This window comes from Amblyomma maculatum, chromosome 10, assembly GCF_055883805.1.
Source record: "Amblyomma maculatum isolate TAMU_Amacu chromosome 10, ASM5588380v1, whole genome shotgun sequence".
Lineage (NCBI taxonomy): Eukaryota > Metazoa > Arthropoda > Arachnida > Ixodida > Ixodidae > Amblyomma > Amblyomma maculatum.
Genome location: NC_139353.1, coordinates 158,141,975 through 158,159,422, shown reverse-complemented (window position 1 = coordinate 158,159,422; position 17,448 = coordinate 158,141,975). Strand labels below are relative to the sequence as shown.

At 46.1% G+C, this 17,448-nt stretch overlaps 1 protein-coding gene across 1 annotated transcript in view; it reads left to right on the top strand.

The window, feature by feature from the left end:
• LOC146177767 (endothelin-converting enzyme 1-like) overlaps nt 1-13,178 on the top strand; it is a 44,155-nt gene extending 30,977 nt beyond the window's left edge. Inside the window, exon 3 of the mRNA XM_084581634.1 lies at nt 11,857-13,178. Within this exon, the coding sequence (XP_084437760.1) occupies nt 11,857-12,045 (189 nt within the window). The 3' untranslated portion in view covers nt 12,046-13,178. The remainder of the gene's footprint in view (nt 1-11,856) is intronic.
• The last annotated feature ends 4,270 nt before the right edge of the window (nt 13,179-17,448 follow it).

The following is a 17,448-nucleotide window of genomic DNA, read 5'->3' as shown; positions in this document are numbered from 1 at the left end:
TTTGGCTCGCCAAGACCAAACTTGCCTATAATTCCGGATATTTCTTCACTCCCGACCTTAGCATTCCAGTCTCCTATGAGAAAAATGACGTCTGATGATGGCGTGCGATCTAAAAGGCATTGTAGGTCCGCATAAAATCTCTCAACGTCAGCTTCTTCAGCTGTAGTGGTCGGTGCATTTCATTTCATTTCATTTATTTGTCCCTTAAAGGCCCGAAGGCATTACATAAGGGGGGGGCGTACGTACAGGTTGGAGGGTAGTAGCAGAGAACACAAAAGAAAGGGGGAAAATACACGGGGTACCAAAAAAGTGTAAAATAATATACAAACTAAAAGCAAGAAATAAACATACAAAAAGAAAACAAGGAACAGTTGGCACTTCGGTGTCGCAGTATGAATATGTTTATGAGAAGTGATCAGCCTTGGATAACTGTTATGTTGAAAGGGTGACCTTGGATCCGAAGTTAAATCATTCGGTCGTTTTTGGGGTTGTACCCTAGCAATGCTTTGCCCATTCTTCTGTTTACTTTGAAAGCGACCCCATTCCTTCTCTTGGCTTCGTGCCCACAATAAAATACATAATGGTCGCCGGAATTAAATTTTCCCATTCCGGTCCACTTGAGCTCGCTGATACCCAAGATATCAATGTTCAATCTGTCCGTTTCTCGCTTGACGACATCCAGTTTACCGTGCGTCATAGATCTTATACTCCATGTTGCTATGTGATATATCTCCTTGCAACATCGGACTTTCCGGTCGCTTCCCGACACATCCACAACTGAGCGTCCTTTTGGCTTTAGCCCAGCCGCTTCATTCGTCCTGGAGCTACTAGGAATCGCCCTTTGTTCATCCCCAGTAACATGTGGGACGCCTTCGAACCTGGGGGGCTCATCTTCCGCCGCCATATCATTAATGGTATTGTGACTGGCCATAGGGTTTTATTGGCAGGAAATACTGGAGTGGGTTGCCATTACCTTCTCCAGTGAATCGCATTTTGTCAGAACGCTCTGCCGTGACCTGTTTATCTTGGGTGGCCCTACACAGCAGAGCTCACGACATCATCGAGTTTAGCAAGCCCCTCCGCCACGACAAGGCAGTGATCCATGAAGGGGAAAGAATACGGTATTTGACTCGAAATTACGGTAAATATTTGAGGGGCCGTATTACAGTTTTTTACAGCATATATAGGAAAATTAAATTAAATAATAATGAGCAGATGTGTGCCTAGATCCATTTTTGTGCATTGAAATAACCTTGGCAATATTCCAAAGAGCTGGTAGCTATCCAGAGGAAAGTGAAAACTGAAAGAATAGACATAGGATTCGGCTGGAATTGGTGCGAGCATCTTTAAAAATTGTTGAATCTCTTATCTATGCCTGAAGAATTTAATGTTTTATCATTAGCAAAAAGATGAGCAATGCTTTTAGTAGTGGCTGCTTATGTGCTACATATAAGTGCAATCGGGTTCTTCTACAAACGGTATTCGGCATACTAGAAATACAGTAGGCATCGATTAGGACATATGCTTAAGAGGGCAAATGAAGCTTTCCACGCGGCAAACTTTTTGGGTTGTCCACTCCAATTCCGCCACTTTAAGGGCAGTTGTCCATTTCAGTTAGATGTAAATTTTGGACCAATTCTGACCGCGTCAAAGTTTGGAGTTCCATGGGGCCAAATTTGGGGCGTGGCCATCGAACTTTAGAGGCCACCATCGAGTCGGTCATACTCCAAATTTATTGAATGTTAAATCTGCTCAGAATGCGTAGTCATTAATGAGTACACGATCTGTCCACACCTCCCATCTACTGATCCTGATCAAGCCACCCATGGCAAAGAAATGTCGCATTATAATAAAAATGTGACCCCGCTTTGAAAAGGATAGATAAGACCTTGCAAAATACCAAACTGTAGTGGAAAATTATTTTCCACTGCACGCTGGAAAGACAGCCGCACATTATTATGGAAAAAACGGAGTTCAGAATAGACATATGACTGCAGTTGTGTGGAAACGTTTCAAATTAGGACGTCTGCTTTGATTGGCGCCTTTAGGCGCCATGAGGTATTGAAAAGAGGATTTATTGACTTCGTCCGACGGATAACGCTGCCAGGACTTCAGGCACAGCAGGGTTGTATTAACAGCCTCAGGTCACAGTTTCAACGCGATAGATGAACACAAGCGACGGCAATTGAGATACCGCTCCGCTGAATGTTCTTTGTCTTCCCTTCATATGTTGCCTCCATTGATTCAAACCTGCATTCTTTCCCGACAGCCGCCGGCATGCGGCCTTATCATTGTGACGGATCGATTATGTACTCTTTCTTTTTTAAGATCCGCGTCACGAGACGCGGCTTTATCGACTCCTTATTTACAGAATATGCTTCCAGGTGTATATCGACAGATTGAAGCCACGCTCATGTTTCTGCAATGTTCCAGGGTATGCTAGTCACCCTTTGGCGGTTTTATCTCGATCATTCATCGCCGCCTTTATATTGCACGCTGACGCTCGAAACAGGCATTCTCTGTTCGACGACCAGCGAGCATGTATGCTTTTATCGCCGACGTTGAATCGCTTAGTTCTTATGCGGGCGCAAGTCATCCCAACAAAGCGATTCTTTAGTGCACTCCCAGGCTCTTCATTTGTTGTTAACAGACTCGTTACTCCCACGTGACATCTGGTGGAGGTGCTGCCCTTCGTGTTCTGGTTTACCGCTTCAAGCCAAGACCACATTTCTTTTTCTGCCGCCTGGGGGACCAGCTCTGGGGCTACCCAACCAGGAGCCAAATTCAGGTGCTCCAACTCGAACACGGTGTACTGCCGGGCGCCGTACCACCCCAGAGGGCGTCAACATTGACAGTGTTCCAGCCTGCAGTACTAAATATCTTCTTCCAGCTCCGGGAGCACCTCATGTTCCAAGGACTGCTCACTGAAGACGCGAAAGACCAGATGAACCTCTTCGAACGCGTTGCAGATTTGAATGGCGGGAACATTGACGCTGCGAAACTCAGCCAAGTCTAGTTTGCTCTTCAAGGACATACCTGAATCTGGTATAAAAATTATGACTTCATTGAAAAATTTCAACATCCGTGATGTTGAAATAAAGGTATTTGTATTTGTATTGGGAGACACTCAAAGCGGAGCTTTGGCGGCTTTTCCAAGTTTTGTCCGATTTGAAAGAGCCGAGGCATTCCTCCAATCAAGAATTCAGGAACGTAACGATCCATTGCGATTTCCCGCTGATTCGCACAGCAGACAATACCTCAATACAACATAGAAGCGATGCATTGCAATAGTAAGCACGAGCTTCGTAGTTATGGAGCAATGTTAGCGCGACGTGATTTTGGGCCCGGACTTTGTAATGAACATAGGGCGATCATCAACCTCCGAACCAGGTTGATGAAGTTCTCGATGTTCAAAGACATACCTTCTACGACGACTTCGGTGAAACACGTCGCCCTAAACCTTCTCGACGGAGAATTGACCATGTCACCCAGATCAAGAGTCGTAGTCTGCGTGGGTAACCAAGAGAAAAACCGCCGGTGGCGTCGTCGAAGAAAAAACCCAGTCGGTTTTGGAACGAGGTCTCGACATCGGAAGAGGCATTGCCAACTTCTGGAGTCTAAAAACTCAGGTGCTGGTAATAACCTTCAGAGACGAATACCGCCATCTAAACAAGGGCACAAAGATCGCTTTCCTCGACAAGCTAGCATATACCTGAGTTGCCTTCGCCCTCTACAGACAACCTGAAGACGATGCACCCACCCGAGCCAAGCAACCCACGCTTGGCGTCAACGCATCACTACCCTGAGAGAGGCAAGACGAGATTCGCACTCTTGAAAGCTACAGCGAGTACTTTCAGCGTTGGCGGCGTAGCAAGCTTTGTTGGCAAAGCCCCGCTTCATAACGGACGAACCCGCTGGTCCGCTTCGTCAAATTTTCTACCGTGTATCGCCGCGAGAACGCCAGGTCATACGCGATAAAGTTGAGAAAGTGCCTCATGTTCACGTGCCAACGAAAAGCCCCAGGGTAGCACCAATCGTTTTGCTGAAGAGGGCGCACTTCGCTTTTGAGTCGATCACAGCTGCTCAAACAATGAAACAAACATGATGTCTACCCGCTTCCTCGCTCTAGACGGTGTCTGAAATGCTAAACTTTTCTTTTCTATGGACTTGAAGAGCAGGTAGTGGAAAATTGAGGTCGACAAAAGAGACTGCGAGAAGACAGCATTCATCACTCGAGGCGGCCCTTTCCAGTTGAAGGTAATGCCCTCCGGCCTTTGCTCCACACGAGCCACGTTCCAACGAGTAATGGACATTGTACTTGCTGGCTTGAAGTGGCGCATTCATGGTATACTATACGACATCGCTGTATTCTTTTCGAATTTTCAAGACCACCTGAAAACGTTTTGGACTGTGCTTGACGCAATCAAGTCGTCGGGGCTAACGTTGAAACCAGAAATATGCCACTTCGCCTACGAGGAACTGCAGTTCCAAGGTCACATCATTAGCAAGGACAGGGTTCGTCCAGACCCAGAGAAAACAGCTGTGAACGCCGTTTTCCCCACCTGCCGCCAAGAAAGCTATGAGCAGACTCCTTGTGCTGTGCTGTTACTCTCGACGACTTGTCAGAAACGTTTCGCTCATCGCCAAACCGTTGACGCAGCTTAAAAAAGGCTAACGTGTCATTTAAAGCCCCCCACCCCTTAAAATGCTGCTCGGGGTGAAACCCGGGTGCAAGCAACTCATAGAGGTGGTTATCGTGAGTATTAAACTGAAATTTTAAAGCTCTACGTGGAGCCCATGATATGCAAATAACTTCTAAAACGTGGTCCTGGCTACCGCTCGCAGCTAATATCGGCGCCGTTCTCGTTTAAAAGAGTGTCGGGCATGAGAAAGTAATCGTTCAAGCTAATAGGTCCTTCGAAAAATTAAAGCTAATTACTCGACGACCGAGAAGGAGTGCCTCTCGATTATCTGGGCCACTTCCATGCCCCGTAATCACTTATACGGTGGAACATTCAAGATGGTAAGCCAACACCACGCGCTCTGCTGGCTGGCGAATTTGAAAGAACCCTCCGGCCGCCTTTCCTGATGCCGCCTACGTCTTCAAGAATTGGACACGACTGCCGTTTATATGTCGGGCCGCAAGTATTCTGGCGCAGACTGCTTACCCCGCGCTCCCGACGACGCTCCATATAGAGACGGTGAAGGCGAGCGTTTCTTAGAGCCGGTAGGCCAGAACATTCACACAACTGCACTGATCCGAGTATGAGTTTAAAGACGAAGCCGAAAGACATAGGCATCACTTGTGATCGCTCGCCTTAAGCAATGATGTCCTCGTGGAGAAGAGCATTGCTCCCAAAAATACCGCGCTGCTGCTTCTTGTGCCTAAAAGCATAAGGCAGGGAATTCTTAATACGTTGCACGATGAGCCAACAGCAGGACATCTCGGGCTTGTGCGCACGTTGCATCGAATTCAAAAGTAATACTGGCCGCGACTTCCTGCCGACGTTACCAACAACGTGAAAACGTGCCGTGAGTGTAAGCGACGCAGGACTCCGCCGACCTGACCAGGTGGGCTACTGGACCCGGTAGCGCCCTTTAAAGAAATTGGGATGAATCTCGTTGGCCTCTTACCGCCTTCATCTATAGGTAGGAAGGGAATCATCGTTGCCAACGACCACCCTACTCGTTACGCTGAAGTAAAAGCACTGCACAATGTTACCGCTGCAGAAGTCGCTAAATATTTGTCGAACGTACTATCTTCCGACACGGCGCCCCAACAATTCTCATCACGGACAAGGGAACGGCGTTGACAGCAGAAATGACAAGCCATCTTTGAATACAATCATACAAGCCATCGACGAATAACTGCGTACTATCCTCAGAAAAATGGCCTCAACAAAACAACTGCAGACATTATTGTGATGTAAGTCGACGCCAAACACAAGACATGGGACACCATTCTGTACTAGGTCATTTTCGCTTATACTACCGTCCGGAAGACAACCAAGTCGACCCTGTTCAGCCTGTGTATGGCAGGGATCCCACGACTACGCTCAACGCAATGCTACCGCACGTAAACCACGAGAGAACCTGGACGTCACCGCCTACATTCAGCTTGCAGACCAAGTCCGACGACCCGCCCGGCTGCGCAATAAAACCCGGCAACGCACCGTCGCCCGACGATACAACTTTCGACTTTCCGACAAACGGTATATACAGGCCGGGAGACGAAGTTTCACTTTCGACGCCGTTTCGCCACCTCGGGCTGAGTGAAAAGCTGTTGCTTGGGTACTTCGGTCCATACAGTCTCCGAGGAATCAGCAAGCTTGACTGCGAGATCATCTCCGACGGCACCACCACATCGTAACAACGCCGGGCGCGCCCATAAATCGTCCCTGTTGTGCGCGTAAAGTTTTATTATATACGCTAAAAGCCCTGGTTACTTTAAATTTATCGTGTTTTGGTTGCCCTTTTGTGCTTATTTTGTAGGCATCGGGGCGATGCCTTGTTAAGGCGGAGTAACGCCATGGATCGTTGAAATCCTTATTTGTTATTTTCAGACGTCCGCCGGCATGCGGCCTTATCACCGTGATTGCAGCGCACGGATCGATTATGTACTCATTGTAGTTCATGCTCCTTGTCGCCAAAGGCAGTTCGCGCAAATATAGACAGTTGTCGCATATCCTTTGCGGGAATGAGCCTGGTTCTTCTGGTCTGCAGTTATCAGTGTATTAGCGAACAACAATAGTGGTAAATGTAACAAGGTCCACTTAGAACCTGCATTTAAAAGACAAAGTAGACACTTGGGCATGTTGGTTAGACATTATCGGTGCAGCGCATTTACCGTGACATCGGTGGCAGACACATGTTCGAACTTTCAAGATGGTAAGCGAACACCACACGCTCCGCTGGCTGGCAAATTTGAAAAACCCCTCCGCCGCCTTGCCTAATGCAGTCTACGTCTTCAGGAATTAGACGCGATTGCAGCCTATAAGTCGGGCCACAAGTATTTCGACGCAGACTGCTTATCCCGCGCTCACGTCTACGCTCCACCGAAAGACGGTGAAGATGAGACTTTTTGCGACCGGTAAGCACTACAAGGCGAGAAGTGTCGCACAACTGCAGTGATCCGACCATGAGTTGAAATACCAAGCCGAAAGACATAGGCGTCAGTTGTCGCTCGCCTTAAGCAATAACGTGCTCGTGAAGAACATTGTTCCCGCTGCTGCTTCTTGTGCCTAAAAGCATGACATTCTTAATACGTTGCACGATAAGCCAACAGCAGGACATCTCGGGTGTGTGCGCACGTTGCATCTAATCCAGGAGAAGTAATACTGGCCGCGACTCCCTGCCGACGTTCCCAAATACGTGAAAACGTGCCGTGAGTGTAAGCGACCTGACCAGCTGGGCTACTGAATCCGGTACCGCCCTTTACACAAATTGGAATGGATCTCCTCGACGCCTTCTCATCCGTGTCTGTGTCTCCTTTTGTCCTCGTCGTAAACGCACCGCACCAAAAACTGCATTTAAAAGCGTATGAAATTCAGAATACAGTTGTATATTATCCGGATCTGTATTAAACTTTTAACGCACAGGCTGTCTTTTCTCCTGATCTATATGGAATCGCTCAAAGACGGGCCTGAATTACATGGGTATACTGAGGGTCAACGGCATGCTCATCCGTTAGTAAATATAGAGGTTCTACTCATTCACGCGCGATACTATAACAAACTAATGAGGTATCTGAACAGAATAATGGACCTACCTGTCTACACGAGAAGCTAAAGTGAAAGACATTAACATATTAAATTAGATATTACATTTTTATTCTACTCTTTTACACACAGAGCTTTAACCAGTGAATACTTTTAGTTTGAGCTGGTTTACTTGCGAAGCTAAAGAAAATAGAGAGCGGCTATTAATCGAACTAGACTATTGAAAGGGAATATAAAGGTTTGTCGATACCCGGAAAAGGTACCGTTAAACCGTAGGGCGATAAAACACACACTGCTGGAACTGCTGATAATACCTAAACCTTTGCAAAGTGCATACAGGCTGCCAGGAAGTAGTGGTGTTACCTTAAGCAGAGACTGCAGTGCAAAATGAGCGAACGCGCCTAACTCGTGGTTGCTTTTGGTATTAAGAGAGAAAGCAAAGAAAAAAGCATATCCGATGGCACTTGTCATGACAGCGACAGCTCTGCCCCTAAAAGAAATCAAGCATGAAGCTACTTAGGTAGTGCAAATAATAATAATAATAATAATAATAATAATAATAATAATAATAATAATAATAATAATAATAATAATAATAAACAACGAAGGACCCTATCCACCCACTGAAATTTGTCAAAATTGCTGGAGCGAAAGACAAATTAGCAACGAAATGTACGGAAAAATATCACATACTGGCAATTACCATCCAATTTACTTATTACAAAATTAATTTTGTATCAAAATAATAAAGTGAACAATATCCTGAGGCTGGCAAGTGCTAGTTTCCGACAAGATGTCTCTCGCTCACGGTTTTGGTGATCGGGCGTGAAGATGAGGCAGCACAATAAGGGTGCGATCCGCCTGCAGTTTCTACACAATGGGGCAGATTTGGCCGGGGCCACCCAGAGCAGAAGCCCCGAAAAGATCAATCGACCATCAGGTTTGCTGCCAAGGCAGCTTCCAGCCGCAGTGGAACACAGTATTTTCCTCTGTGTCGACGATCAGACTGAAGCTCTTGTAGGTTTGCTGTCGCATTTTTGTTACATGCACACAGCTAATACCGAACAGGCGCTGGCACACACACACCACCATACACAACATGCAGCACGCCCGCCAGCCGAACCGAACTCCGAAGTATGCCACCGAAAAGGAACGAGACACCAAGTGCTGAGGCGCACAGAGTTGAAAGGGGGAGGGGAAAGAAGCAAACACGCACAAAACGGAGAGCTCGCGGCCTACGCGGTAGAGCGTGGCAGCTAGGAGGAGAGATGAAATGCGAGTCCACGCAGGGACCGCCGCTGTCTGAGAGGGAAGAGGGGAACGCGGGAGAGGAGGAGTCACTGTCTAGCCAGTGCGGTCCTCGACGCAGCAACCACCAGCTGTGTCTGAAGTTGAGTCACCGTCTAAACAGAGCGGAGGGGGCCGAATACTGAACTGCCAAAATTTTATTGATATTTTGAATCGCTCAACATAATCGACCATGCTTTTGTGCACCGGACTGCCACCGCATTTTAAATGAAAATGCAAGTTAGCAGGCGGAAAGAGGAGCATGGCTATAACCCAGTGCCCTCCTGTATTAAGGAACACATGGTATAATAATTATAGTGCAGCGAAATCTACAGAATACTTGAAATATTAGCAGTCGTAGCTATTTTCTAAATTGGATACAATTAACGAAACATGCAGGCCATGCTGAGTGTAGAAAAATTGAAGCTCGGCCACATGATGCCAGCGCTGGATATTTTCAGGAGGTAGACGAAGGTTATATATTGCTAATATATAAGCACTATGGCGCCTACATAATTAAGGCCCCGATGAGGCTATATAAAGTCCAGTTGACGCCAGGCATATGGCCCTGGTCTGTCTATTAAGTTCATGACGACGCCATATATGCCCTTTATTAGGCCACATAAGTCGCGAGGATACCATATATGTCCCTGATCAAGCCATATAAGGTCCCGCTACTCGTTCAGATATGGATTATATGTTGCATAATATGGCCAAATCTGAGCCATATCAGGACAACATTTTGCACATATATGACCTTATCTGGCCTGATTTTGGATTTGATTTCCTCAGATAAGATCTTATTTGCTGCCTTATGTATTTGTATCTGGCAGCATATGTTCCATATCTGGAGCATATAAGGAATTTCCGTAGAGAGATTATATATATATTTACTAAGATAATCGCTAATAAAATCAGGACAACCTTAGACTGCAACCATGCAAAGGATGAAGCCGGTTTTCCGAAATGGTACTCTACTATCGATCATATCATACCATCACTCAGGTGATAGAAAAATGCTCGGAATATAACCAGCCCTTATACATAGCAATCATTGATTACGAAAAAGGATTTGACTGAGTTGAAACCTCAGCGGTGATGCAGGCATTGCGAAATCAGGAGGTAGACGAGCCATACGTGAAAGTGCTGGAATATATATATAGTGGCTGCATAGCAACCATACTTCTGCATAAAGAAAGTAACAAAATTCCCATAAAGAAAGGTGTTACGCAAGGAGAAACAATATATCCAGTACTATTCACAGCTTGCTTAGAGGAAGTATTCAGAGACTTGGAATGGGAGCAGTTAGGGATAAGGGTAGATGGAGAATACCTCAGTAATCTTTGATTTGCTAATGACATTGCCTTGCTAAGCAACTAGGGAGATTAACTGCAAATAATGATTGATGACCTAGACAGGAAAAGTAGAAAGGTAGGCTTGAAAATCAATGTGTAGAAGGCAAAGTAATGTTCAACAGCTGAGGGAAGAAACAGCAGTTTAGATTAAGTAGCGAAGTACTGGAAGTAGTAGGCGAATATGTCTTCTTAGGACAGGTAGTAACCGCAGATCCGGACCATGAAAAGGATATAACAAGAAGAATAAGATTGGGATCGAGCGCATTTGGCAAGCACTCGCAGATTATGACTAGCAGCTTGCCGGTATCGCTCAAGAGCAAGTTATACAACAGTTGCATCTTACTTGTACTCACCTATGGGGCTGAAGCGTGGAGGCTAACCAAGATGGTTCTACTTAAGTAGAGGACAACCCAGAAGGCTATGGAACGAAAAATGGTCGTGATAACATTAAGAGATAGGAAGCGTGTAGAGTTGGTCAGAGAAATAACTCACGTTGCTGACATTCTAATAAAAATCAAGAAGAAATGGGCATGGGCAGGACATGTAGTGCGAAGAGAGGGTAACCGATGGTCGCTTAGGGTAACAATTTGGATTTCAAGGGAAGGAAAGCGTAGCAGGGGGCGGCAGAAAGTTAGGTGGGCGGATGAGGTTAAGAAGTTCGCAGGCGTCAAGTGGGCGCAGCTAGCGCAAAACCGGTTTAATTGGAGAAATATGGGAGAGGCCTTCGCCCTGTAGTGGCTATAGCAGGTTGCTGATGATGATGTTGAGGATGATGAATTTAAAATCACATGAATTAAAAAAGAAAAAATCGCGCAATAAAGGTCGGTTTAAAGAAGATTCCCGTCTTCTGTTGAGGCGAAGCTTAAGCACGTCGCCCTAAATTTCTTGCTTTTGTTGTTGTTATTTTTTTATTTTTATATACTGAGATTTAGTAACGGGAATCATTGGCTTCCCAACCTATTGTTATTTGACAGCTTTATACGTGTTTATTTTTTTCACTTATCCCAACTATTTAATGATAAATAACTCATTTTTCTTATTTAGTATCATCAAGCATTCGTTTTTGAATGAGCATATTTTGACATCTTCAAATCCCGTTTCTTCGAGTTTATAATTGTTTTCATTTCTGAATTAATTACAACAATTTAATTCCCTCATTATCGCCCGTCACACACCAATTAGTCGTCAATCACTAGAACCACAAATTACCATGATACGATAATTTTTATGCAGCCCCAATTATTTCCGACACGTAGTGCCTGCTATCACTACTACTATCACTACCACTACTACTATCACTACTACTACTACTACAACGATGATAAAGGCCCGGACAGATTTTCGAACGAACGAGGTTTGTAAGATTTCGCTTAATAAAGAAAGCAGAGCGTTCTGTGATTATTGCTTGCTTTGAATAACTTTCCCTTTGTGGAGTCAGTACACGTGATGGCGGCGGTTGCCATTTTTGAAGCATTTTTGGACCTCTTGCATCGCAGGAGCTAACCGAGGAGAAGGTGTTCTTCATCACCGCGTGCCTTCCAAGTTGCGCGAAGACGAGTGCCGACAACCTCTACGGCGGTGACTGCAACAAGGCGATGGCAAACTTTGCGCCCTTCGCCAGAACCTTCGGGTGTCCCCTCGGATCCAACATGAACCCGGATCAGAAGTGCACCTTCTTCGGCTGAGATACTTGGCTTCTTCGTCGTCTTTGGTTGTGTGCGGGTTTCTTAAGTCAGTGTGCCTCGTTGTCTGTGGCTGTAGAGTTGCTTTTCGACGCTAAGGTTTCTCATGTATTGGGACAATTATCTTTGAACTTTTATATTTACAGCAAGGATCACTGAACTCTCTCTTACCATCTGACCTAAAGACGCCTCTCGAAGGGGCGACAGTTTCTTTATGGAATTAGGCCTAATGATACAGTGTTTTTGTGACGTCCACCAAAGTGTTGTTACAGTGCAAGGTTAGAATTACACAGAGCGGCTCTTGAAATGTAAAATATTTTCATTTATATTACCATTGTACACGCGCAAATCAGTTCATTTTGCACTAGAGATGAAAGCAGCTAAATGTTATTTGGTACGCCGTGCATGACAATATTTTCTAGCACTCTGTGTTGCTTTTGTCTTACAGCACCGCCAAGATATTCTCTCCCTGACATATTTGTCTAGTGTCTAATCGTGCACTGTACTACACTTGTGAGGATAGACCTGGTCCATGCGGATATGTGTAATTGTTGTCTACGTAATTATTTGTTCCAAATGAACCGGCCAAACGCTGCTCCATAGTTCTGCACCGTTACGGATAGTACTGTATTATATTTGGACTGGTTTATATGCAATGAGTATCAACAAACCTTACTATATGTTCTATACTGAGTACTACAAAAATCAGCATAATGAAGGATGAAATCCGATTACGGGTTAGTGCTCTGCTTCATCCCAAGCTCTTCTTGTTCACTTTTATTCTGCCTATAGATTTACGGACAGCTGTGTCCTTGAGACTGAAGATATTTTTGCGCACACCATGGACACTTTGATGATAGTGCATGATGAAATTTGAATTTGGTCCTGGGTAGTTTTTGGCCCAAAGTCATAACGTCGCTAAGTGATTTAAAGCGTACTGCATAAAACATTTTACGACTGCGCGCACTCGCATAGCTCGTCATAGTTGGAGTTTCAATTTAGAATAAGAATTACGAGATTTTGAGCTTTTACCTTAACACAGAGTCGTCACTCTAGGTGCTAACTACACACCTCTGCGGCGTACACCTGCGTACGAAACTGCTGGGTTAAAGCTGGTGCTCTGAAACTGCAAAGAAACGAGCATTTTTATATTATCTGCGATAAAAGATGGAGGGTGGGGGAGGGGGGGGGGGGGGAGTGAGCGGATAGCACCTGAGCTATCTGAGCTCATGGAGGTATTGCAAACATTGCTCTGAACGCAGGCCATACGCTGTGCAGTTCCCACCTATGTCAATGGTCAGCAGCAAACTTAAAAAACAACCACTGCGCTGCGCGCCGCTTCTTCTGCCTCGCATTATCACTAAATCAATGAACTATATAGAGGCTACCGAAGAGTTCATACCTGGCATATGTACAGACGATGGTTATTTAAAAATGATATTTCAAAATTTCTGCGCCAGTTCTGATGGTTTATTTCCACGGTTAGAGCAAGCAAGAAGTAACCCAGAGCTGCATGCTGTTTTTGCAGAGGTTCAACATTTAGCTGCGGGTGATACAGCATCAGGTGGGCGTATGAGGCCCGCTATATTGGCGGGATTGTGTGGTCGCAGCTCGCACAGAACATGGGAAGTTGGGATTTGCCGGCAGATGTTTTGTCTTGGTTAGGCTGATTGCGTGCTCCTTTTCCTGGGTGTTACTGAAAAAAAGGCCATTTTTTTCTAACAACCTAAAGCTCCATTAATTCATTTGTACCACGCAACTGATTGTTGAGGGCGCTTTAAAAAAGAAGCCAGCTCTTCGAGTGCTTCGGCCTCGGGAAATCGACGGCGAAATCGGGTACGCCGAAGGACGTACCAGCGCGAGTTGTGCTGCCTCCACCGGTGGTGGTGGTGACCAACATTTATTAGTTTTCGGCAGGGAACTGTTTCGGCGTAGGCCTTATTAGCCCAGGTCCTCACAAATTAGATGAAGCTCCTATTCCAGAGCCCAAGTGGTAACTAACGCCGCTCGCGCACTGGCTACCAAGGTGCTCTGGGACCGCACATCATGGCAGCTGAGCAGTGCTGCCTCCTACTCCTCCCCAGAAGGGTGGGTGATGAAGGACTGGGAACGGTGGGGATTCGCTGGGAAGGGTCAGACCATCCGAGAAGGTCTGAGAAGGTCGCCCTCACATAGGTTGCAGCCTCCATCAAAGTCTGCATTGCAGTGTTCCAAGACTGCTGGGCACAGATTGTAAAACATTTCATGAAGAGCCTTTCGTCCTCTCTCGGGATACTCGTACAGGGTTTCGAAAAACAGCGGTGGTTGTCTTTATAATGTGTACCTATGTCTTGCAATATGGTCAGATATTCGGAGGCCTCGGACTAGGCTTGCCGAGCACACCACATCACTTCTCGGCACCTAGCGGCCACCTTGAAAAACTATCGTAAGAGGGTCGGCGAAGTAGCGCGCTTAGGTGTCTGTTACTCTGCTTAGTGAAGCGGCATCCCTTATTCTGATTTCTGGTAATAGCGCCCCTTTTTGTCTGCTTCTTAACATCTGGATGTAGTCAATAAAGGTTTGAATTGAAAATAAAAATTGAATAATAATAATAATCATAATATGCCAGGACCTGAAACTGCCGTTTCGGGAAATTTTACGTCCACAACATGGGCAGAAAGTTCACTGCTAACATTAAGGTGTCGGGGTGCCACTGAGGCGGTTTGGAACTTTTGTCCTGCGAATTCGAGTTGCAGTAAACAGCAGAGCAACTAACCTGTAGCAGCGAATCCGTTCTGCACATAGCTGTCAGCGCTCCTCAGAAAGTTCGGTGGCGCATGTGCAATTGCATAGCACCATATTGAGATCACTGTTGAAGCACAGTATTCTGAACGAGACCTCGTGCGGCTCATGCTTCAGGACGGACGTCTCCTCTCACAAGGCGATATTTCCGGCATAATTATCGATATGCTTCTTTCACAAGTCATTATTGTGCGGGGTTTTTTTAATCGATATTTATAGCCTCATGGTATCAGTAGGGTATGAGATGAGGGATGAATAAATGATTAAATGAATAGAAGATGTTTGGCTGATTTTATGAAGTCCAGTAGTGAGCGATGATGAAGTCCCTGCGTCCAAGTGACACATGAGGTAGGATTGGTGGCTGAAAGGCCAACTATCGTCAGGTGCCGGGCTCGTGTTGGCTTCAGTGCTGGACAGTCTCACAAGAAGTGGCGAATGTCGTCTTCAACATTTTCGTTTTTACAGATCGGGCACCCTGGGCGGGGATATAAGTATCGGAAGGGACACTACGTCCTAGTGATCCCTGGTGTGAGAGCAACACCGACCCGGATCCTCCTAAGCGCAACCTTCTCTGTGGGAGTGAGACCGCGGGGAAGGGATGCCGCACACGAAGGGATAAGTGCGCATGTGCGACGCCGGAGGTTTCCCTTTCTTGATAAAAGGAGGGTAGCGTCGTCCACTTCAAGGAGCCGTGGCATTGATACGTCTTGGTTCACGAGGCGGGTCGCTAAATCTGCTTGAATGTGAGGAGGCGGCAGTTCCCGTGGGACCCACTCAATGCGTACTGACTGTGGAATGTGCGCCGCAAGCTGGTGATTGTTTTGGCATATTTTAGGGCAGCGGCTGAAACGTCGGAGCAAACTTACTACTTCAGGTGCGTCAGTGCGGATGACAACGTGGGCTGCAGGGAGCATGGTTATGGAAGTCAAGGAGCAGAGTGCTTCCTGAACAGCCACGAGCTCAGCGCAGAAAGATGTAAGTGGTTCCGAAAGCTGAAACGTAGAGATCTGATTTAGGCTAGGTCTCCATGGACAATAGATTGCTTTTTTGGCTTCACAGCCTTGCAGGCTTGCATCCACGTACACTACAATAGACCTTTGAGATAGCTGAGTATCTTGCTCTTCAAATCACTGGCGAAGCAATGATGCCGAATTGGCAGACGTTGGACTTTGAATATCAGTTGGCTTGTTGTCTTCTAACTCTGCAAATTTCCAGGGAGGGAGAACTGGCGCAGGTGGCTAAAGAGTAATGTTTGACGTTGCATGCGCCCTCAGTGCTTGCGTGGGATGTGACAAAGTGGCTTGACTGTGCGAGCATCACGGTGATGATGCACAGGCTCATTGAGTGTGTTAAGCGGCGCATTCTCTTGTAATGCAACGCCCGGTGTGAGTCGTGGAAGGATTGTTATGGTCCTCATAGCTTCTTGATTTACGGCTTCAAGGCGATCACATTGTGCTCTGGTAAGATGCTGGAACTGGGCTTAAATAAACTATACGTGGCTACAGAACCGCCCTCATTAACTGGCGTGCAACAGACGAGCCAGCACCACCCGTTTTAGACGCAATTCTTTTTGTCAAACTCATAGTTAGAAGTGCTTGCTTTTTTGCCTGAGAAAGCCAAACAATCTCTGATCCTGACTGGTGAATTTTCATGCTCGGACTTTCTTGCAGTGGGGTGCCTGATAGAGACGAATAGATTTTGAAGTAAGTTTACGGCGTCTCTAGCGGTTGGCAACAGACGTGTATGTAGGTTTAGACACAGAAAGTTGAAGGCCAATGGAGGATGCGTAATCACAGGTTATGTCTAATGCTGATTGAAGGGCGGCCTCTTGAATGAGCCGATCATGGTGAGTGCTCCACACCGTGATATCATCTGCGTATAGCAAAAACTTTATTTCAGGGACATCATGTAAGCGCCATACGAATGGGATGAAAGTAATATTGAACAACGTCGGAAACAATACTGAGCCCTGGGGTACGCCATGTATTGAAACGAATGAACCAACTGTGTCACCACTGAGGCGTATTACAAGTTTTCTTCCTTCCGAAATTGATGCGACAAAACTGCGTACTCTCGAAGGGAGATGAAGCATGTCAATGGAATTCAGGATTGCAGCATGACTGATGTTGTCATATTCCTTTTCATCGTCCATTGCTAATAGGGTACGTAAATTGCGGTGGCGGGTAGATGATGGAACTGCTGATTATGGAACTGCTGATAAGTGGAAATGAGAGTCAGTAGTCGGTGAAAGTCCAGCTTTTTGTAAAATGGTCTTGCGTATATGCGAAGTTCCTGGGCATGTCCATATTAAATGCGAGACAGTTCTTTGCAGTGTGGGCATCTGTCGGGAACTGGAATAGTAGGGAACATCGTTCGCCTGGAAGGTGCCGGCAGTCAGTCGCGAAGACCCACACCGGAGGAATTACGTGACCCAATTTGGCCTTGCCATAGGGAAGCATTTTCGATTAGCTTCTTTAGCGAAATCGCCCGGCAACAAATTAGCCGCAAAGCATGCTGTTGCTTCTACGTTAGTAAAACGGCGATCGTGTGCCATTGCACGAAACGTCCGCCAGAGTGAGGCGTTCGAGGATTTAGAAGAAAATTGTTCACACCATGCATGCCACT